The sequence below is a fragment of the Lemur catta genome, chromosome 1 (assembly GCF_020740605.2).
Source record: "Lemur catta isolate mLemCat1 chromosome 1, mLemCat1.pri, whole genome shotgun sequence".
NCBI lineage: Eukaryota > Metazoa > Chordata > Mammalia > Primates > Lemuridae > Lemur > Lemur catta.
In genome coordinates, this window is record NC_059128.1 from 102,403,017 (window position 1) to 102,425,176 (window position 22,160).

Consider the following 22,160-nt stretch of genomic DNA (forward strand, 5'->3'; position numbering starts at 1 on the left):
ACGGGGCGCAGGCACGGCTCCGCTCAGGAACCCGAGCTCCCACCCCGGACCTCCCGTCCCCTCACCAATGCGGTCCAGGCGGTCCAGCGCCACGGTCTCGAAGGCCCGTCGCATCATGGGGTACTCCTCCAGCACCTCGTTGAAGTTATCCACGCTCAGCGAGTAGAGGCGGCAGTAGGTATCAGCCCGCACGCTGGCCGTGCGCCGGCCCCGGGTCAGCAGGCAGATCTCTGCCAGGACAGCAGGGCTCAGGGTGAGGCGTGCACAGCCGTCCAGGCCACCAGGGCTGCCCCATCCCGTCTGTGGGTCCCACTGCCTGGCACAGAAGCCTTGGCAGGCTCATGAGGCCCCACAGGCTGTGACCAAGCTGGATGCCACCCCTCCCCCCGAGATGGGCACCCCACTGTCTTCTCTGGGACCATACCCTCTGCGATGGACTGAATGTGCCCCCCAAACCCACGCTGAACCCCTAATTCCAGTGCGATGGCATTGGGAGTGGGACTTAGGGAAGTGCTTAGGTTGTGGGGATGAAGCCCTCATGGCTGGAATTAGCGCCCTGTAAGAAAAGACCCAAGAGCTCCCTCCCTCCTGCATGTGAGGACACAGGGAGAAGGGAGTGACCTGCGACCCGGAAGAGAGCCCTCACCAGAACCTGGCGCGCACCCTGACCTCAGACTTCCAGCCTCCAGGTGTGGGAAACAAACTTCTATTGTTTATAAGACACCAGTCTAGGGTACTTTGTCACAGCAGCCCAAACGGACTAAGACACCCCTACCGTGGGTGCATGGACATCCACCCCCAGGCTATAGCTGTGAAGGGCTCTGTCCTCTTGGGTGTCTCTCCAGCCCATTCCCCGGTGGTGGTGCCCTGTCCCAGGACCCTGTGGCCACCTCACCTCCAAAGTAGGAGCCGTCGGCCAGCTTGGTCTCCTTGTTGCCCTTGGTGAGCACACTGACCACACCGTGCTGGATGAAGTACATCTTCTTGCCGATGGTGCCTTCCCGGATGATGTAGTCCCCGGGCTGGAAGACCTCAAAGCGCAGCTTGGTCAGCATGGATGTCACAAAGTTGGGGTCTGCGTTGGCAAACAGCGGCATGGAGGCCACCAGCTTCCGGCAGTTAAAGTTGATGATCTCCTGCTCCCGGGAGGGGTGGGGTGGAACAGGAAGGAGGAGGTGAGGGCAACCGGCTGCCAGGAAGGCCCGGCTCCCCTGCCCCACATGGCCGGCCTGCCAAGCTCACCTCCCGCAGCGGCTCGCTCAGCTCGCCAAGGATGCTCTCCTCGTCGAACATCTTGCCCTGGTAGCGGTGCTCGTAGTAGTCGTGGATGCGCTGCCGGGTATCGGGCGGGAGCTTGTGGAAGGACATGTACTGCTCCACCTGCTTGTACTGTGGCCCGGGAGACAGGGAGGTGCTGTCAGCTCCAAGCAACAGTCACCACCCCACCTTGGGCCTGCTGGTGACCAGAGCTAGGCACTGACCCTGGAGGCTTTCTTGGCTAACCCTGGCCCCTTGAGATTTGAGGTCCTCAGTGTGGGTATGATCCCACTGTGCCCCCCAAAATGGTCCTGGCTCCCAGCTGCCTGGAATGGAGGAGGGGCCCATCAGCGTCTGGTCCTCACTGTGTTCAATAAATACTATGGAGATGAGTGGGGGACAGCAGGCAGGCCAGGAGGTCCATCAAGTCTCCTCTGGAGCCTGTCTTCTCTATGTCACCCTGGGGACAGAAGGCCTCACTGACTCTGGGAGGGGTGGAGCTGTGTCCTACCAGTAGTGACAGATTGGCACAGCCAGCGGGATGGGGCTGCAGTGGGTCGGAAGGACTGGAGGCAGCAGCAAGGGTGCCTGGCCCATGCCACGGCATACACCCAAACGTGGCTCAGCGAAGCCCCTGAGTCTTTTGTTGAGAGCAACTAGCTCCAGCCCAAGGCAAAGACAGGGCAGACCCATGTGAAGGGCCCTTCAAATAGAGGTTCGGGTACTAGAGATTTGTGAACCTAAGTCCCTGAGGCTCAAACCCACTAAGAAACGATCCTGCCCATCCCGGCAGTGAGGGGTGGACACAGCTCTGACCTTTGGATTGTGGGTGGACAGTGGGATCCCAAGAGCAGGACTCAGGACAGGAGGGATGACAAGGCAATGACAGACTCTTCCCAGGTGGGAAGTAGGGGAGGCCCTGCAGCCCCGGGGGCAGCGCGAGCGGCAGGCCGGCTCTTACGCAGCAGTGCCCCAAGAGCGGGGACGCAGGGCTGCTGCGGAGAGATGCCAGTGGGCACTGAGGGAGGGGGGATGAAGGTTCCTAAAGTTCTTCCAGCCAACCGGGCCTCTGTGTGATCCAACTTACGCAAAGCCCCCGGGGCCAGCAACTTCCTGGCCAAGAACAGCCAGAACTGTGTTCTAGAGAATTCCCCACACCGAGAACAGGCAGGGTCTGTACACAAGGCAGGAGTTAAAGGGTTGTTGAGGTGGTCCAGGTGAGAGAAGTCAGTGGGGACAGAGGGGAGGTAAAACATTTAAGGGAGGTCTATGGGTGAATTGGGACAGCTTAGAGAGCTACCAGCCAAAGAACAAAATCTAAAGTCTCAAATGGGAGGTCAAAGCACCTTGACTCTGGCCCTAAAATAAACCCGGATACTTTTTCTAAACTAATCCCTGATCCTGGTCCCAGACTAAACCCAACCCGGCCTCAGACTGAGCCCCAGCCCTGGTCACACGCTGAGCCGTGATGCTGGTCACACACTGAGCCCTGACCCCAGCCACATGCTGAGCGCTGACTCTGGTCACAGACGGAGCCCCAGCTCTGGTCACAGGCCGGGTCCTGATGCTGGCCCCAGCCTGATCCTTACCTGGGCCTGGGTTAAGCCCTGACCTTTGCCACCTGACTCTTCTCCCTCCGCTCCCCGGCCTGCCCTGCGCACTCCCAGCCGGAGCCCTGCTCTAACCAGGCCGAGGGCCCTCTCTGCACACCTGTGTTCCTCACGAAGCCTGGCCTAGAATTCTCCACCTTCTCCTTCCTCCGCCTCCCCAGAGGGAGCTCTCCCACCCTCCCCGGCCCTGAAGGCTCTCCTGGGATCTCCTCCTGGCGTCACAGGACCTGAGTGGCTGTCATCTGTCAGTCACCCTGCCAAGGCAGGAAGGCAGTGAACCCATGAACACTGACCCTACTATGTGCCAGACACTGGGAACACAGTGGGGAGCGATGCACCTGGGCCTGCTGTCACCGAGCCACGGGCTGGATAGGGAAGACGGACGTTAAACAAACTGCTACATGTGATTAATTAAGAACTACAGGAGCACAGCGTGTGGGGAAGGAGAATGAGAGGGTGCCATGGGGTCACATGACAGGCGGGGGCCGGCTGGGTCCTCGGAGGCCTCCCAAGGAGGCGTCGGCGAAAAGAAGGGGGAGCTGCAAGCTCACGTGCGAGGGCGGAGCCCAGACCACAGCCCTCCGGTGCCGGGCTGGGGACACACGCTTAGGAGCTAGTCTGTGTCTCAGCAGCAGCGTGAGGTCTCTGAAGAGTCTTAGGAGAGGAGTGGTATGATTTGATTTACGTATTTGCAAACGCCTCTCCGACTGCTGTGTGAGGGACAGGGAGGACAGTGGCGGGGTGGCGCCCACTTAGCTAATGACTGCTGAAGAGCCCGCTCTGCGCTGGCACAGCGTGGAGCATTCGGCCGGCATCACTCACTGCTCACAGGCCGTGGCATGACGCCACCTGTGATGCCCACCCCACAGACGAGGAAGCAGAGCCAACGCTGTGGAGTGACATGCCCGTGTGCACAGAGCCAGGCCACAGCCCTCAGTTGCCGTGGCTGGGAAGCCACTGTGACCCTGGGCAGAGGGGGAGCAGGTGCGTAGGGTACACACAGGCCAGCTGGTTTGAAGAGAAGGGAGCCGCTGTTTTGAGGTAGGCGCTGATGGCAGAGGGAGGTCAGGACGGCTGCTGGTATCTGGCCTGGGCATCTGGGCCACTGGTGTCCCTAACGGGATGGGGGAGAGTGGAGGCCTCGGGGTGGACAGGGCAGGGCAGACTGTCTTCACTTTGGACATGAGGATGTTGAGGCGTCCAGGGAGACAGCAGACAGACAGTCTGGAGCTGGGGATGAGGGGGCTGCCCACTCAGCTCAGGCCACCGTGCACGGGTGGGCGCAGAGCACGGGGCTGGGGGTAAAATGACAGCACCCAGGAAGACCAGGCAGACAGAGAGTCAGGGAGCTGGGCCCGAGCCACCAGGGACCCCAACATGTGAGGACTGGGAAGAGAAGCCAGCAAAGGAGGGCAGAAGGCCCGGCCAGCGGGTGGCAGGAAAGCTGAGAGTGTGCGGGCATGGACCCAGTGACAAGCCAAGTGCCCACGGCCGGGCAAGATGAGGACATGAAGGACCTGCTGGATTCAGCAACACGGAGGGCACAGTTCAGGCACTGTCCCTCCTGAACACCCTCAGTCAGGAGAGACAGGCCCCCAGGGACACCAGGAGGGAGGACCAGTGGGTTCAGATAAAAAGACGTTTATAGATTCTAAGCCGGTGAGTTGAAGCAGTTCTGATCCCCTGCTGCCTCCTCTGCCCTCACACTGGGAGTCCCGATCACAGGCCTGGGCACTTGGGGGCCTGGTGGGGGCCCACTGGCCGGCAGCCTGAGCTCCCTCTTGGGAAGGACCAATGCACGGTCCTCCCAAGAGAGCCCGGGGGGGCCCATGGCTCTCTGACCTACCTTTTCCTGGTACTGGCGCCGGGAGGAGTCCAGTGACTGGATGAGGGCGGTGGCGTGGCCGATGAACATGGCGTAGCAGGTGGCGCCCACGATCATGCTGAGCATGGTGAGCCACACGTCGGACATGCCCACGGGCGCCTGCCGCCCGTAGCCGATGCACAGCATGTGGCTCATGGCCTTGAACAGGGCGTAGGAGTACTGCTTGCCCCAGGAGCTGTTCTGTGGACAGACAGACGGGTGGGCGCAATGCACGCACTTGGGCCAACTAGAGGGAAGGCCCTTCTCACTAGCACCTAGACAAGTTCTTGCCACCTCTCCCGGTCAACCTAACTCTTCCCCAGAGGCTGAGCCCAGGGCTCCCCAGCCTTTCTGTTTGGCTGAAAAGCCTTAAGTGAGGGGCAGTGAGGCATACAGTGGCAACCCGTGGGGAGAGCGAGTTACTTAGGCCTTCTCTTGCAGTGAGGGCGGGGGGCAGACTGGAAGCCCCAGCAAGGGGAGGGGAGCCTGCGTGAGGCTGAGCCACCCTGCTGTCCCTCCTGTGCTGAAACAGCCCCACCCCCCACCCCTAAACAGCACTAAGTGAAGCCCATTTCCCCACTGACCTCAATTATCAAACCAGATATTCTTCCCCTGGGGGAACAAGCTCTGGCAGATTGAGCCAAAAACACTGTCCTCATTTTGGGTGAGCAGAAGTTAAAGCTGCCAGCTAGCTCACCTCCCGCATGAACCTCCCAGTTCTCCTCCCACCACCCCCAAAGGTGGACTCTCTGGAACACACAATGGGAGGATGGGAGGAGGGATGCAGGGAGTGAGGCTCTGGGCTATTTTTGTCCCCAAAGCCAGTTGGTGCCTCCAGGAAGGCTCAGTGTGGGAACACTGGGCTCAGATGGGCCATCTCTTACATTTAGTGCATGTGTAGGGTCGTCACGCTCACGCACGGGGGAAACTGCCCCAGCGCCTCTGCTCACAGGGGATGCACTGGCAAGAATGCCGAGACCCACAGAGCCCTGCCCAGAGCCCCGAGTGCTTCTGCAGGCGCCGGGCTGTGCCCAGCACCAGGAGGAAGGCACAGGAGCCTGGGAGCTTTGTGCCATGTTCAAGGCAGCCCAGAGGTCCTGGACGGAGCTGAGCTGGTTCCTCGGGTCTGGTGGTTCAGTCCAGATTGGGGTGGGGGGGTTAGTGGGGCCTGGGCTCTCGGCCTTGGGGAACAGGGGCAGCACCCAGCTGCTCTAGTCAGAGCTCCCGCGCTCTCTGGGGCGGAGATTCAGTCCATATGGCCGATTCATTTATACTTAGCTCATCAAAGGGCTGTTTTGTAAAGGCCTGTTTGATGCTGAAAGATGCCTCCGGGTCTCTCTGGCCTCTTTCAAAGCTGGTTTTTCCTCCCCTGGGACCCTGATTTACCAAAACAAACTGACTGGGAGGGAGAATGGGGGAGCCAGAGACAGGCTCATGGGTCCAGGGGGTCCCCGTCCACAGGGGTTGGGGAGACTCTGCCCTACGGCTTTCTGGACCCCAAGTCCGATTTCTCCCACCCACTCACAGGGTTGGAGGGGTGGGGAGGCTCCCCACTGCCTGCCCTCCCCACTCAGGACTCCACCCGTGACCAGGCTGTGTCTGTTGAGGGGACAGCCCAGCTCTGCTGCTGGAGCAGAACGTGGCCAGGTATGACCTGGAGTCTGCATGTGCTGCAAACTGTGTCCCCCCAGGCTTCTGTTTTCTCAGGCTCAGCTTTTAAGGGCTCTGCTTCTAGGGACAGAGGTAGGAGGGGAGGCCAGCCCAGCTTTGCCACACCGGACACAAGCCCAGGTTGCTCGGGTCTCAGCCGCCCTGGGAGAAATCGGGCTGAATACTGAGGCTCCCACTGCAGTCGAGGCTGTGAGAAGGGGGTGGCAAGAGCTCCCAGCCCAGAGCCCTGCAAATGGATTCCTGGACTGGGTAGAGCCATGTGCCCTTCAGCACCGGGCTGGCACCTCAGGGCCCCACGTACTGGAACTCGGGAGTTCCACGTTGTGGATCTGCTCTGCCATCCACGCCTCCTCGCCCCGCTACCCTGTCACCTCTGGACAGCCGAGCGACGGCCACAGGAGGCCCAGGCCGGGCGCACTCACCACCATGTTGTTGATGGACACCCAGCAGTCGTCGGGGAAGTCCTGCAGCATGGGCACCAGGAACTGCAGGCAGCCGTCCCAGTGGCACAGCAGCAGCATCATGCCGATGAGGTTCACGATGCGCACCACGGCACTTGCCAGGTCGTAGGTCATGTGGAAGATCTGCCGGCAGAAGTGGGGGATTGGCCCAGACAGGTGAGCGGCCCCCTAGGCTACCCCACGGCCGCCTGGGGGCACTGCTGTGTGCACACTGTGCAGAGCGCCTGCTCTGTGCTGCCAGGCCCGGCTGGGGTGGGTGGGACGGCATCGGTGCAGGCCCCGGAAGAGGCAGACTGCAGGCGGGGGACTTCAGGGGGACGCCTCCTGCCACCTGTGCAGGTGTCGGGGGGCCTCCCTGGAAGGTCCAGCCATCCAGGACATGTGGAAGGTGGATACCTGGAGCCCCACGCAGCCCAGAAGTGGGCAGAGAAGCCACGGCATCAGCTCATCTGGGGCATGAGGACATCAGGGAGAAAAGCCAGACAGCCTGAGGCTCCTCGGGGAACTGTGGTCTGCAGTCATGCCAGGGGCACGATGTGTCCCTAAATCTGTCACTAGACTCTCAGGACACACCCAGGGGCAGCCACGGACCTGCTGAGGGAGCAGCACAGGCCCACGGGCTCCAAGTTCACACAGACCTTGATCCAGGCCCGGTTCCTCCCCGGTTCCTAGCTGTGTGTGACCTTGAACCTCTCTGATCATGTTTTCTCATCTGGAAAATGGTGATAAAAATTCTTACCTGAATGGGTTGTCAGAAGGATTAAATTATACATATAAAGTGCTTAGTAATGAGTATAGACATGTTCAGTAAATTGCAAACCATTATTAATTGATAAGTGGTTATTAATAATTAATGCTCATGATTAGTTAATACATATTAGTAGTAATGCTGTCCTTCACAGCACCTCAGCCAGCCCACTGCCACCGGCCGTCTCCACTCCCGAGGCTCTGCAGTACGGCCAGGCAGGCCAAGGTGGGCACAATCCGGCACCCCGTCCACCCCCCTCCTCTCAAAGCTGCCACGTGGGGGTCCCCGTGGCGACAGGGCAGCAGGGGACAGAGAAGTGGAGGCAAGTCTGGAGGAGGCCTCTGGAAGTTATGGCCTTGTCTCTGGCCTGGGAGACCTTGGGGGGCTGTGCCCCCAGGGACCCACCCCAGTTCTGATCCCTCCACACTATTCCCAAGATACCCCCTGGAGAGGGTCAAAATTATGGACTTGTCAGATGCCACAGAGACTTATTCAAGCCCATTTCAGACGGCGAAACTGAGGCCCAAAGAGACACACCCTAGATATTTCCGCCCCTGTCTAGTGGTTTTTGGGCTATAGCAGGATATTCTGATACTAATGGCTTCAATGTCCCCCTGAAAGGTGGGCTTAGCCTGAGTCTAGGTTTTGAAAACACCAAAGATGAATATTATTATCCCCAGCTTGTAAAGCCCAGAGCCAGGCCCACCGTGGCCCCCATGGAGGCCAGGACTCCGACCGCTCCAGCTGGAAGGCTCTGGAGTCTTTTCAGGGTGAAATGCACATTGACAGTTTCAGTCTGGTAGTTCCAGCTTGTCCCATCATTTCCCCACGGCCCCGACGGGGGAGGGGACAACAGTGCCACACCTGAGCATGGGCACAAGAGTCCACAGTCATCCTCCCGTTTAAACTCACAAAAACCCTTTGCTGAAGATACTGTTAACCCATTGTAAACCAAGGCTCAGAGAAGTACAGGAACTTGCCCCAGATCACGCTGGCAGTGGAAGGGCCAGATTTTGGACCCAGGTCTGCCCGATCCCGAGGCCCGTAGCCAACATCCTGGAATATTAGACTGGCCCAGTGGGGGAAGGGGGTGTCAGTAGCTCCACTTTGTGGCTAAAACCACCCAAACCAAAGGGGTCGAGTGACGTGCCCAGGTTCCCACAGCGAGCTGCACCCCACGTCTTGCCTCCGTGCACACGGTGTGACGCTGCAGAAGAGACGCTGTGAGCCCCGCAGCCTAGCACCACCAGGGCACAGACGCCGGCTCCGGGCTAAGCCGCCACATCTCAGCGTGTGCCCTGGCCTGGAAGGAATGGTGGGCAGTGGGACCAGCAGGTCGGTCTGTGACCGGGCTGGGGCCTGTGTCCAGGATGCAGAGCAGACCCGAGCATGAAGCCAGTGCCTCTGGCCCATCCCTCTGCTGCTGGCCGTGCTACAGGGCCTGGACTCTGAGCCTGTGAGCCTCTCCCCACGCTCTCTTAGCAGGTCCCTGGGCAACAGAGTCCCCAGTGCTGGTTCTGGGCGAAGATCCCACTTCTGCCTCTTTAACACTTAGGTGGACACAACACCTCTATGACCTTGGGCAAATCCCTCACCTTTCTAAGTCTTGGATGACTTGGATGCCACCAGCTCCCCTACCCTGGGGGGGTTCGGGAGGGCTGTCACACGACACCAACCACAATCTCAGACATGGCCATTCCCAGCACCTGCCCTCCTCCCCTATCTGCACCTCAGCCCCCCCAACTCAAATGAGCTAGAAAACTGCCCCCCGCTTCCCATGTTTGCTTGAGAAATTAAGCTGGCTAGGAAAGTGCTCTGGGCCCTGAGATATACACACGGGTGGGGTTGTTATTAGTGAGCCCCTTCATTTCCAAGCTGCTATGGACTGCGTGTGTGTGTGTGTGTGTGTGTGTGTGTGTGTGTCCCTCCCAAATTCACACATTGAAGCCCTAATCCCAAATGTGATGCTGTTTGGAGATGGGGCCTGTAGGGGGTGATTAGGTCATGAGATTAGAAGCCTCATGAATGGGATTGGTGCCCTTACTAATGAATGGGAAGAGGCCAGAGAGGGATGATGCCTCTCTGCCACGTGAGGACACAGGGAGAAGGTGGCCGTCTGTAAGTAAGGACAAGAGCCCTCCCCAGAGCCAACCGTGCTGGCACCCTCCTCTCAGGCTTTCAGCCTCCAGAGTTATGAGAAATAAATGTTTGCTGTTGAAGCCACCCGGTCTATGGCATTTACGTTCTAGCAGCACCCTGACTGATGAAGACGCCACAGACAGGACAGTGGCTTAGGAAGCCATGGCACCAGCGGCATAGACGGTGTTCAGGAGGGTCGGGGTGGGCAGGACTCGGTCTCCCCACTGCCCTCGGCTGCGGACTCAGCAGGTAAACGGAGGCCGGCCTCCCAGTGTGGGACAGTCCAGGACAGGGGGCGAATAGAGTTCCACAAACCACAGGTTTGCATATTTAAAGTTTTAAGTCAAGCTGACGAAACTGTTAAAGAAAATAGATTCTACCCTACCTTGACACAATAAACCATCACAACGCCTTGGAGGGCCGGGCTCGCAATTGGATCTCTCAGAAAACCACACCAGAGTATGGCCCGCCTCTCGTCTCTTCACTCTGTCCCCTAGCAAGGGACCCCAGCCCACAGCCACTCATAAGCAGGCCCAGGGGTGTGCACAGCAGCAGGGCAATCCCCTCGGGACGCAGGTCTGGAAGGAGCCCGCACAGGCCTTGCAAGTAGACTGAGAGCTGTCTGGGCTAGGAGTGCGGGGTCCCAGGTACCCAGGCCTAGAGAGAGCTGCAAAGAGCCCCCCAGACTCCTCGCTGTGGGCAGAAGAGCCCTCTCGAAGGTGGGCCCAGCTGGGCTGTTTCCCTAGGTCTTGGGGCAGTAACGTCAGAGGGACCCAAATGTCTCCTCCATGTCCCCAGGAGGTCAGCCTGTGTCAGTGCCCAAGAGAGCCCCCTCCACGTGGGGGTCAGGGAGAAGAGTCTTGCCCTGCTTGCCCAGAGCTCACAGTCTGGCTGGGGAAGTAAGTCACACCCAGGAAGGGACAGGAACATGTGTGTAGAAACCCAGCAACAGAGGACAAGCAGGCACGGCAGGGAGCTCAGCAGAGAGGCCGGGCCAGGCTCCAGACGTTACCATGGGGCACAGCCTGCGGCCACAGGCAGCCTCCTGTCTCCTCCCACCCGTGGCTGGTCCAGTGGCAGGAGTTCTGCGAGGGTGTCCCTGGCTGGGGCTGTATCAAAGTCTGGGCATCTCTGTAAGTGCCCTGAGTGGGGTTTCACTGGCTCAGTGGCCCCCAGGACGGGGCCACGTTGCCCCCATCACAAGGGGCTGCAGAGATCAGCAACGCTCCTGCTTGTCTGACAGAGGCTTGCCTTCCTCGTGCTTTCCTTTCAAGCCCCAAGGCACCCCTCAATTTCCTGTTTCTGTTATGCCCAAGGACTCTAAGAGTGACACAGGTTGGCTCGTACGTCCAGCTGTCTCCACGTCTATCTCCGCATGGACACATCCCAACCTGCCCCTCCCATCTCACAATCGGAGCCACTGTTCACACAGTTGAGCAACAAAAGCCACCAGCCAGCCTGGTTCTTCCCATTCTCCCGCCCCACCCGACATCCAATCCACCACCCATCCGGGGCCTTTTGGCTCCACTTCCTAAGTAGATATCTCAAAATCATCTGCTGCACTCCAGTCCCACCATGACTCTATTCTAAACACCCCAAGAGGCTCTGCCAACCTCCTGATGAGGTTCCCTGACCCTCCGATCCATTCTCCACCAAGCAGCTAAAATGACCTCTTAGAGGCACAAATCAGACCTCGTCCCCCTCTTACTTTAAATCTTCCAACCACTCCCCATTGCACCTATGAGTACACACCCACTGCCAGCCACGGCCGGTTGTGTCCTGGCCCCTGGCCCCCTGCCTGCCCCGCCTCCCCCACCCTGCCCACGGCCCCAGCTCCAGCCACACCGGCCCTTTCTCGTCCCTGAAGGCACCAGGGCCTCAGCATCCGGCTCTCTGCCCTCTGCTCATGTCCTTCCTCCAGCTCCTCCTCGCCATCCAGCACCAACGTTCACAGAGAGGCTTTCTGGGCCCCAGGGTGTCACGCAGCTCCCGGCCCTCCACCCTCTCCATGTCTCTCACCCTGATCTTCATGGAGTTCTCCCCGTCTAAGATGACACTTGTGGGCTGTGTACCGCGCCCCGAGGCAGGGCCTTTCCCTATTTCTCACGTCCGACTTCCTCCCTGCTCAGCATGGCCAGGCATGGGAACATCTGTTGACTGTCTGAATAACACATTGACTGTCACGCTAGAAAAAAAAATTTTTTTCCTTGGGGCCACAGTGTTTTATTACGAAAATAGAATAAAAACTTAGAAAACAAAACAATCCTTTCTAATTTAATGAAAAATGTATTTTTTATTGTTTTCTGTGCGTGAGTTATACGAAACCTGAAAAATAGCTCCCAAGGTGAAGAGACGTGTGAGTTGCATGTGCTTCCCGAGGCCCCGGGCTCAAAACTAGCGTGAGTTAAATACAATTCACATGGCAGCTAATGTGTTGAATGAATGAGTAGTTACCATATGGAAGCTAAAGGAAGCCTCGGGCCACAGCTAGAAACTGCCCCAGGCTGTCAGAGCGCACGATAACTGCTCATTTCTACACATCACTCCAGGTCTCAAGGACAGAATGTCAAGGTCGATACGTTTTTATGCAATGTCTTCTTCTCTTTTTGCATCACCTTTATTTTTCTTTTCTTCATAACTAATTTTCTTCCAAGATCGGGCCCTTGTCTAATTTTGCCTCTATTGTGATCTCAGCAATGAATATGGCACAGAGCACGTGGTAGGGCCTCAGGAACTGAGATGTGCTTCATGACGAAGGTGAAGGTGACAATGACAGCCATGGGGAGGGTGGTGAGCAGGGCTCCTGCCAGCGTGCACAGTGGAGGTACAAGAACGCACCCTCTCCGGGCAGATGCAGCCCACAGGGGACCTGCCTTTGCCCCTGTGGGGAGAAGCAAGATGCCTTCTGTGCCCTCCAGGGGGCACAGCGTGGTGGTACCTGGTACCGAGGTGAGGAAGGCTGCAGATGCCGGGGTGGCTGGCGCCGTGGGGCGGGGGTGTCGCGGGTGGCTCTTAGACACCACAAAGCCAAAGTGCCAGCATGGCAAAGTCTGAGCTTCCCAGGAAGAGTTGGTGGAGGCTCAGAGGGTGCCCTAGATTTGAGGGTGTTCACCCAACCTCAACGCTCTCCAGCACCCAGGACGTGGTTGCTGAGGACATGGCTGATGTTGCTGGGAGAGGCTGCTAAACGCTTGTGTGTCCCCGCTGTGGGCTGGGGCCACAGGCCACCTGTGAGTCGGCTGTGCTGGGCAAATATTTGCCTTGCTCCTTATACTTCATTAAAACCCCCTTTTACGATGTTGGTTCTGACTGTGGGGGTTGGGCATCTTCATTTCCAGGCCACCTCCAGCCTCACCAGGCAGACGGCCTGGGCAGCTCGCTCTGCCCCACATGGCACTTGCAGAAGCCCTGCTTCTACTCCTTCTACAGCTTCTCAACTGCAGTGCAAGGACAGAGCAACACGGCTTCCACGTTGGGCAAGTGGCTTTTCCACTCTGAGCCTCAGTGTTCTCATCTGTGGAATGGGTCAGTAACTTCTAGCTCTCTGGGCTGTCTTGGGGATCAGGTGAAACAATGTTCACAGCAGGAACACAGTAGGTACTCAGTACATGCTGCTTCCTGTCCTTCCCTCTCTCCCAGCCCTCCAAATAATTGATTTCTCAGTCCTGAGGAGAGACCAGAAATTGGACAGACTTCCGTGTCCTGCAGAGAGCCCCAAGGCCTCTTCCTAGGCTGGTTGACTTCCCTCCCACAGACTCATTTTCTGCTCGTGGAAGAACAGCAAACTTCCAGCTGTGTCTCAGGGACAAATGTCCACATCGAGGACAGCAATCCGAGGGCCGATAGATGCATCCTGGGCACAGCCCGGAGACAGCTGGACTGCAGGTCACATTGGGTCCCTTCCTGGGTCCAGTAGAGGGCCAACCCACCCCCCAGGACGACTCCTCTGTGTCATCCCCACCTCTCACAGATAGCAAACTCCTGATTCTGAGAGAGATGGAGAAATCGAGGCCCCAGGGGCAAGGGACTCATCAGAGGCCGCACGGCCGCCCAGGCCTGGCCTCTGCCTCCAGCCCCCCCTTTGGCCACTGCAGGCTGCCAGGGAGAGAAGAGGCTTCCGGGACGGGCCGCTGGGGTGCAGGGCCCTGCACAGGCACAGCAGAAGGGGGGCGACCACAGTTTCTAACAATAGCCTCTGTGCCTGTGACAAGCTCACACCTCACAGGGAGGGGAGAGGCTTGGGAGGGAGGACGCTGACCTAGATGGCTCAGGATGGAGGCAGAGGCTGGCGTCCTCCGAGTTGGTGGCCTGCACCTGCCCTAGACCACTCCACCTACCCTGAGTCCCAAGACCTGCCACCGACACTTGGGAACCCTCCCACCGGGGGGCTGGGCCCAGCCTGGGGGAATGGCTGACGCCTGGAGCCAGGCGGACTGTGCAAGCTGCCCCTCCCTGGGAGGCGGCCCCCCAGCCGCGATCCTGGGCTTCCTCCTGTAAGCCCTGTCAGCCACGACAGGGTCCTCAGGATCAGCTAACAGAATCCTCACCGAGGGTGATGGGAGCTGGGGACTGGGCCCCAGGGAGCCAAAGCCTCAGAGAACATCAGCATATACCTGACAATTGGGGAAATTGAGGCCCAAAGAAGGAGAGATTCACATGGGGACTTGGAAGAGGAGATTAGGACAGCATTTTCTCTACTAAATACTTCCCTTCCCAGGCTCATGTGGACCTGGAGCCTCAGAGGGTCTTTCTGCTGCTGCCTCCACACCCAGCTGCGGCTGGAGGGGCCCCTGGGCTGCGGCAGCTTTTGAGGATTTGGAGACAGGGCTCCTGGGGCCAGCGGGGAAACCCCAGTCCAGTCCCAGGGGTCCAGGGGGAGCCCCAGGCCGGGCGATGTGCCCGGCAGAAACTAGCTCAAAGCAATTTTCTCCCCAGCTGGTAGGAGAGAGAAGGGTGCATGTGGAGGGGCGGGCGCCATCCATCTGGCCTCCTGGGATCTCCCCTCCTGCCCACGAGATCATAGCCTGTCCAGTCCCGCGGCCCGGCCTGAGGCCTCCTGGGGCCTCTGCCTCCCCCAGAGAAAGGCCAGCACCAGCCTGCCTGACCAGTGTGGGTAGCCCAGACGGCAGCCAGGCCAGAGGGGCAGAGGGGACAGCAGCCCTGGCCGAGCTCCCAGGATGCACAGTGTGGGCAGCAAAAGAAGAGTTCGGCTTTGTCCCGGGACCCGCCTGCCCAGCCTGCCGAACAACACAGGCCCAGGCCCAGGCCCAAGGGCCACATGAGGTCGGCCCCCGGGGGGGTTGGGGCCTGGAAACACAAACTGACGCCAGAGAAGGGAAAGAGCCACCGTGTCTTGGCCTTTAATGACAGTCTAGCTGTGGGTCCAAGACAAACAGAAGGGTGGGGGTGTCTCGGGGCCTGAGGGAGCCAACCGGCCCTGCATTTCCACCTGGGACGGAAACCAGGAGACACACTGTCAGGGCATTTCAGGAAACACACCTCCCTCCTTCTTCACAGCCCCCAGAGTGAACCCAGCCACCACACAGGTACGGTCCCCTCTCAGCTCGAGCTCAGACCACATGCCCACATCTCCTGAGCCTCGATGTCCCACAGGTACCCAAACTCAACCTGTCACAGACTCCTCACCCTGCTGCCTGCCTCCCCAACCTCCGCTGCAAGTCGTCCCCACCCCTGGGGTCCCAGTGCACACCTAGGACAGGGCACAGGCGGCTGAGTCCCAGCCGGGAGAGGGAACGACTGGAGAGTCAGAGTCATTCCCCTTCCAGCTGAGAAAACAGGCAGTGCATGGAGCCGGGAGCCGGGAGGCTGGGTCAGAAACCCCTGCCCTTCTGATCCTGTTTCCTCACCTGACAAACAGGGACAATAAATCTCGGCCTGTCTCCCCTGCCAGCGAGGTGTGAGGAACCAATGACTATTGTGGGACAATTGGGTGTGGAGGGGTATTTGTCAAATGTCTCTTCTGCACCAGGCTGCGTGCTAAGGCCTTTACAAACCAGGTACTACTTACACCCACTTTGCACACAAAGAGACCGAGGCTCAGAGAGGCAAGGTGGCAACAAGGTCACAAGCTAGGCAGTGTGGAGCCGGGATTTTAACTTGGGTCTCAGATGTGCCATTCCACAGGGACTGCACACTGTGTGCTGGGAGCCAAGAGGGCTAACTGGACTCTGCCCCAGTCCCGCCAGAGGTCCACTGCCTGACCTTGGCAAGACATTGCCCCTCTCTGTCATCAGGAGGATTGCAAATTTTCCAAACCAAAGAGAATTTCTGCCATGGAGCAATTCTGCCAAGTTGGCGTAGGCACTTCTCCCAAGGCACGTGTGTTCACAACTGCTCACGACGCCTCTGACCTGAATCTGCCGGTGCCCCAACCGCCAGCCATGAGTGCTGCTGGCCAGGGCCAGGCCTCTGCTGGGGCTGAGGGGTGGGGGCTTTGTGTCCTGAGCATGAGAACTCCTGTCCAGTCAAGCAGGGGTGCTGGAGGCCAGGAGACCAGCAGTGCAGCAGGGAGAGGTGGCAGGAAATGCTCCTTTGCAGAAGCTTGCCCAGCCCACGGCCCCGAGGTGGGCCGTCTCCCAGAGCCTGTCTCCCCCAACGCTGGGTACCTCCAGGCTGGCCTGCCCGCTGCTGCTGCCACATGGTGTGACTTGGGTGGCTGGCAGATACAGACCGAAGTGCTTGGCAAGGTCACTTGCCCTCATCCTCCTCTTTTCCTCTCGCAGGTGCCTGCCCCAGCCCGTGGATGAAGGAGGTGTGTTCAGAGCGCTGTTGGCCCACCCGGTTCTTTCACATTTTTTTATTTAGTTCCTGTAGCCAGTGCCCAGAGCCCCTCGGGTCCATCTGCAGTTTTTAAGCACAAGACTCCAGCAGCCTCCCCGGGCACTTTCACTCCCCGCAGCCAGCACCTGCACCTCTTGGCGGAGGCCTGCCCCGGGCTGCTGAAACCGCTCTGGCTGCCAAGTGCTGAGGGCCAGAAGTGCCCTGAACCAGTGACTGACATGCAAGGGGACAGAAACACTCCAACTCCTTTGGCCTGGTTGGGAAAGCTCTGAAATGTGCCGTACAACGTCCCCAGAGAGCCCTCGTGGAATAGGGCCAAAGTCAGCCTCCAAGGGACTTTGCTTGATGTCCCACCCTTGCTTGGTGCCCCTTTCCTGTCCCTCTTCCCCCCTCCCTTACCAAATTTTCCTGGGAACGCTTCCCAAAAAATCACTTTCATGCACATCTGCGTCTCAGGGTCTTCTCCAGAAGAACCCAACCTAAGATAGTTGCCAATAAAATTTGTACAAAAATCCAGACTTCTGCTTTTCACGATAAATCAGTAAATCTAGAAGCCTAGGCCCATTCCCACTTGGCAGTGGTTGGTGAGAGCTTAGGAGAGGCTGCCCAGTGCAGACAGATGTGCTCTCCGGTTCTCCCCAGTCTACCACACTCCCTACAGCCCCCAATAGGCCCTTTCCACCTATTCACATTTCCTGCCTGGCCCCGACAGGCTTGTGAGTTTGCAAACCCTACAATATGGAACAGCGGTTAACAATGCAGACCCTGGAGTCCATCAGCTTAAGTTCACATTCCTGGTTCACCAATTACCGATTGTGTGACCCTGTGTAGGTCACTTATTCTTTCTGTCTCTGTTTCCTCATGTGAAAAATGAGCACCTACATGGACCTCTGTGGCACCCTCTGTGGTTGCTACAGACGTCAGTGGGCTACTGTGTGGAAAGTGCTTTGTGCAGTATCTAGCACATGAAAAGAGGTCAAGAAATTACTAACATTTGTCCTCCTGGAGCAGGTGTGCCTGGTACAATCCGACAGCCCGTATCCAACTTCCTGAGATTACCTGCTGGTTCTTCACTCCCCTGGGGGGAACAGCCCTTCCCCCAAGAGGTTTGGTCTGCCCACTCACCTCTTCCCACTGGTGAATGTATCGGATGAGGCGGGAGAGACGTAGGAGGCGCAGGAGGCTGAGGATCTTGGTGAAGCGGACGATGCGCAGGGCCCGGGCAGTCTTGTAGACCTCCGAGTCGATGCGGGTCTCCACGATGAGGAAGATGTAGTCCACGGGGATGGAGGAGATGAAATCCACCACAAACCAGCTTTTCAGGTACTTCATCTTAATCCGCTGTGGGTCCAGGATGATCTCTGTGTTGTCCTCCACCACGATCCCTGTGCGGAAGTTGAGGACCAAGTCGATGAGGAAGAACGTGTCCGACACCACGTTGAAGACGATCCAGGGCGTGGTGTTCTCATCCTTGAAGAAGGTGATGCCAACAGGAATGATGATCAGGTTTCCCACCATCAGCAGCAGCATGGTCAGGTCCCAGTAAAATCTGCCCAGAGACACAGGGGTCAGTCGCCAGGAAGAGAGAGAGAGGACAAGTCACAGACTAAGAGAAGATGCTCCGAGGGAGAGCAAATGGGAGAGAGAGAAGCCCTGGGAGGTTCCAAGACACTCAGGGAGATGGGCACGTGGGTACCAGGGAAGATGTGGAGATGGGCAGACACAGAGAGCGACACAGAAAGAGGCTCCTTGTTCACTCAGCCCTTCTGTGCATGCCCCAGTGACCAGTCTCCTGCTGCCCCCAACCCCGCAAGGAGAGTCAGGCCAAAAAGCCAACCCAACAGTGACACCCAGAGAGAAGCGAGAGAATGTTTCAGCAACAGCAGCAGCTCACCCCATGCCACCCCAGGCTCAGGCCAGGCTCCTTTAGCCTCCCTGAGGGTCAGCTGTGGCCTGAGACAGGCTGTTGGGCAGACAGGGCTCAGGGGAGGTGCAGACACACAGCAGGCTCCTGGCAGGGAGCAGGCCCAGGCTCTAGCCCCAGCTTTGTCACTGACCTGCTAGGTGATGTCAGGCAGGTGCCTTCCCTGCTCCAGGCCTCAGTTTACCCACAGTGCAATGACTCCTATAATTCTGACCTGGCCCTCTCCCACACTGGCTCTCTGGTGTCCCCGTTTAGTCCATCCCCCATAGTCAGAAAATGTCTGACCATCTCCCTGCCCCAGAGGTTTGGGCAGTGATAGCACCAAAGGCAGAAGTGGCAATGAGGGCATTTCAGGCACCGGAGAGGGTGCGCTCAGTGCAGTGGAGGAGACCAGCCCAGGGCTTCCAGCTCCATTCCGCCTAGGGCCTCAAAGCACCTTCAAGTCCCTCCTGAAGGAGGTCTGGAGGGAGCCTCAGGGAAAAGCCTCTGAGAAGCTGAGAAATGGGAGGAGGAGGCACAAAACCAACTCGAAGGTCTACACTGCGCCGTCTCCCCCAGCCCAGCAAGGCACCTTCTGGAGCATGGGAACAGCACACGTAGGCACAGACCCACATCTAGAAGGAATGGCCAAGCATTCCCAGAGACCTGCCCTAGTACCAGCCATCCCGGGGCTGGCCCCAGCACCAAAATGCACCACAGAACTGTTTCCCTCTGCTATTAATTCAGACAGTTATACAACGACAGATAAAGGTATTAAGCCAGGCAGAAATAAGCATGTCTTCTCCCAGGAGAAATAACCTTTCAGCCATCTTTAATTCTCCACTGCAGGGAAGCCAGGAAGGAGGCGGGAAAGAAAGAGACCAGTTTCCCTCACGTCTTCAGAGGGTCAGACCAAAAACCAAAGTGCCTCTGCCTGAACAGTTCCAGGTCTGCTACGAAATTATTTCAAAGCAAATTGTTTCCTTTGCCAGACTCAAACTGGTGCTGTGAGTCCAGGAGGGGGCAGGGCCTGCTTCGCTGAAGGCGGCCAAGACGGCCGTCCTGCATCACGCAGCACAGGGAAGGGCAGCATCCGGATGGATGGGCAGCTTTGGGCCCTTCCTTTGAAAGCCAAGGCCTTCAGGGCCTCAAGACAGGGCTTCATGGGAGCTTAGGCCTCTCTTTCTAAGGCTGGTGCCAAGAAGTCAGCTTCAGCTCCCTCCCTGCCCCATGTCCCACCACCCCTTCCTGCAGCCTCAAGACCTCCATGCCAGCTGGGAGAGCCCGACTAAGACCTGAGGACCCCCTGCCAGCCTTTGCCCCTCACTACAAAGAACACAGCACATCCACTAATGAGTTGTGGGTCCCGGGAGACAGATTTCGGTATCTATGGGGTGCTCTTGAGTTGTGCACACTCTACCGCTTGCACGTCACTCAGAGACAGCTGTGTACACTCATTAGAAGCCACATACAGGTGTCCCCATCCACACATACAGTGTGCAAACACCCCTGTATACACACTGCTGTCATGCCTGTCCATTTAATCTTTTAATACAAAACAAATTTTAAAAAAACCTGTAGCTACAGAGGCCACTGAGGGCCATGTGGCCCTCTGTACAGAAAGCTAATAATACACCCAGGCTGGAGGAGTTTCTAAAATTAACAGAGCAGGCACAAGGCGGCTGGGAATGCTGACTCGGGCAGGGCTGCCACTCCAGTGGGTAGAAACTCTACACTCTCCCCAGCTCTAGTTCCCTCAATTACAGACCACATTCGAGACAGTAATTAACAGGAGAATGTTTGCATTTAGTGGTCTTCATAAAACCAAATTATAGAAGGCAAAAACACCCATTTCCTTGCATTCTGACTAATCATTTCAATCTTGAGCTTCCAGATGCTCAGGGATATTTCTGGTGCCTGGACTGGGTTGGGGTCGGAATACTAGAGCATTCTTCCCTGCAAACCACCATCCTGGAACATCGCAGAGCTGCTCGAGAGGCCTCATGATATAGTGGGGTGAAGCACAGGGCCTAGAGCCAGCCAGCCTGGGTTCGACCCCTGCCCCAATATTTACCACCAAGTCACTGTGCCACTCCATGCCTCAGTTTTCTCATCTGCTCACTGAGGATAACCATGGTACCTAACTAGCAGAATTGTTATAAGGAGGAAATGAATTGATATCTGTAAAGTGCTCTGACCACCCAGCCAGATTATGAAATGAGTAAATGATTCAAATCAACAAATTGGTAGGAAAAGAGGTGAGAGAGGAGGAAGATTAAATCTCCCAGAGAAGAGCCAAAGCAAAGCATCTGTTGGGGGTGGGATTGAAGAGGAACCTGTAACGGATGCAAGAGAGGCGGTAGCATAAGGCAAGGGTCATCATATACCCGACCAGTCAGAAGGCAGAACCTATTTACCTCGGCATACAGATGCCCTGACCCCAGGAAACTCATGGTCTGGTCAGAGGATAGGCTTGGACAGAAGACAAGTTGGGCAATGCTGTAAGAAACCATCCCATGCAGGCCAGGCATCTGGAAAGGTGGGATCCTGGTGGCCTAGAAGGGTAAGACCTGGCATGTACTTCCGGAAGAGGTGAGAGGAGTTGGGCTGTGGGTGCTGCCCTTGGCCTCACAGACCCTTCCTTACTCTTTGCCAGATGGCTGCACAGATCCCCAAAAGCCTGGACCTGCCAGAGCCAAAAATGATGTTCAGCACCACGGACAGCACCTGGCACGCCTGCCAGCCCTGTTCTGCTGGTCTAGCCAGGGAAAGTTGGCAGCAGCCTCCGCACTGGCATCCACAGTTCCCCGGCCCCCCTCACCCCCAGGGCTGCTGGTCAGAAGCATCTTGCATGATTCCTTAATGTCCCCGGGCATTTCCACTGGGGGCTCCTTGGTACCTGAAAAGCCTTTATTCACAAAGGCCCCCAAACACCTCATGTGTATCAAGCGCTTCCTTTGTGTTTTCCACCCATTACTTCATCCCACCCTCACACCAGCACTGTGGCTGCTATTGTCTGTGTTTCACAGGTGATGGCACTGAGGCTCAGAGAGATGGATCTGCCCAAGACCATACAGCTAGCAAGGACCAGACACAGATGCAGAGAGTCTTTGAGACTCCAGAGCCTGAGCCCTGAGGGTTTGGAGCAGCCCGGTGGGATGTGGGAGGCAGACAAGCCTTTCTGACGCCTTTGCATGGTAGTGGCCAGCCCCTGCCCAGAGACAAGACAGACAAAGAGAGGGCTGCAAAGAGGGTTCAAGGCCCATCCTCCTGATGCTGGGGCCTTCTGGGGTGCCCCCTGAGTGGTGAAGTAGCACACCTCTCCAGTGTTGAAAGCATCCCAGTCATCAGCAGTCAGTCGGTCGTGGCTGCACCCATCCTGTAGGAGGGAAAACTAAGGCCCACCTACAAAGGAAGGACGAGTAACATTTCCAAAGTCTCAAGCTGGATGCTCAGTGCTCCCTAGCACCCCACTGCCTCCAGAATCATCCATGAATAAGCATCATAATCCAGGTACACATCCCCGGTGGCGGGTGCCCTGCCCTAGCAGGGAAGCAATGGACAGCCAGACTCAGACACGCAGAGATGGCACATGCCTGGATTACAGGCCTCGGTCGCTCCAAAGCAGAGGACCCTCTTCCATCCCAGTGCTCCCCAAGGTGACCAGCATCCTGGCCAGCAAGACAGCAACTGGGCTCTGGATGCC

At 57.8% G+C, this 22,160-nt stretch overlaps 1 protein-coding gene across 1 annotated transcript in view; it reads right to left on the minus strand.

The window, feature by feature from the left end:
• Positions 1 to 22,160, minus strand: part of HCN4 (hyperpolarization activated cyclic nucleotide gated potassium channel 4) — a 47,247-nt gene that overhangs the window by 4,047 nt on the left and 21,040 nt on the right. The window contains exons 2-7 of the mRNA XM_045531583.1: positions 17,677 to 18,100; positions 6,825 to 6,986; positions 4,714 to 4,932; positions 1,243 to 1,389; positions 896 to 1,136; positions 66 to 230 (exon numbers count right to left, since the gene is read on the minus strand). Of these exons, the coding sequence (XP_045387539.1) occupies positions 66 to 230; positions 896 to 1,136; positions 1,243 to 1,389; positions 4,714 to 4,932; positions 6,825 to 6,986; positions 17,677 to 18,100 (1,358 nt within the window). The remainder of the gene's footprint in view (positions 1 to 65; positions 231 to 895; positions 1,137 to 1,242; positions 1,390 to 4,713; positions 4,933 to 6,824; positions 6,987 to 17,676; positions 18,101 to 22,160) is intronic.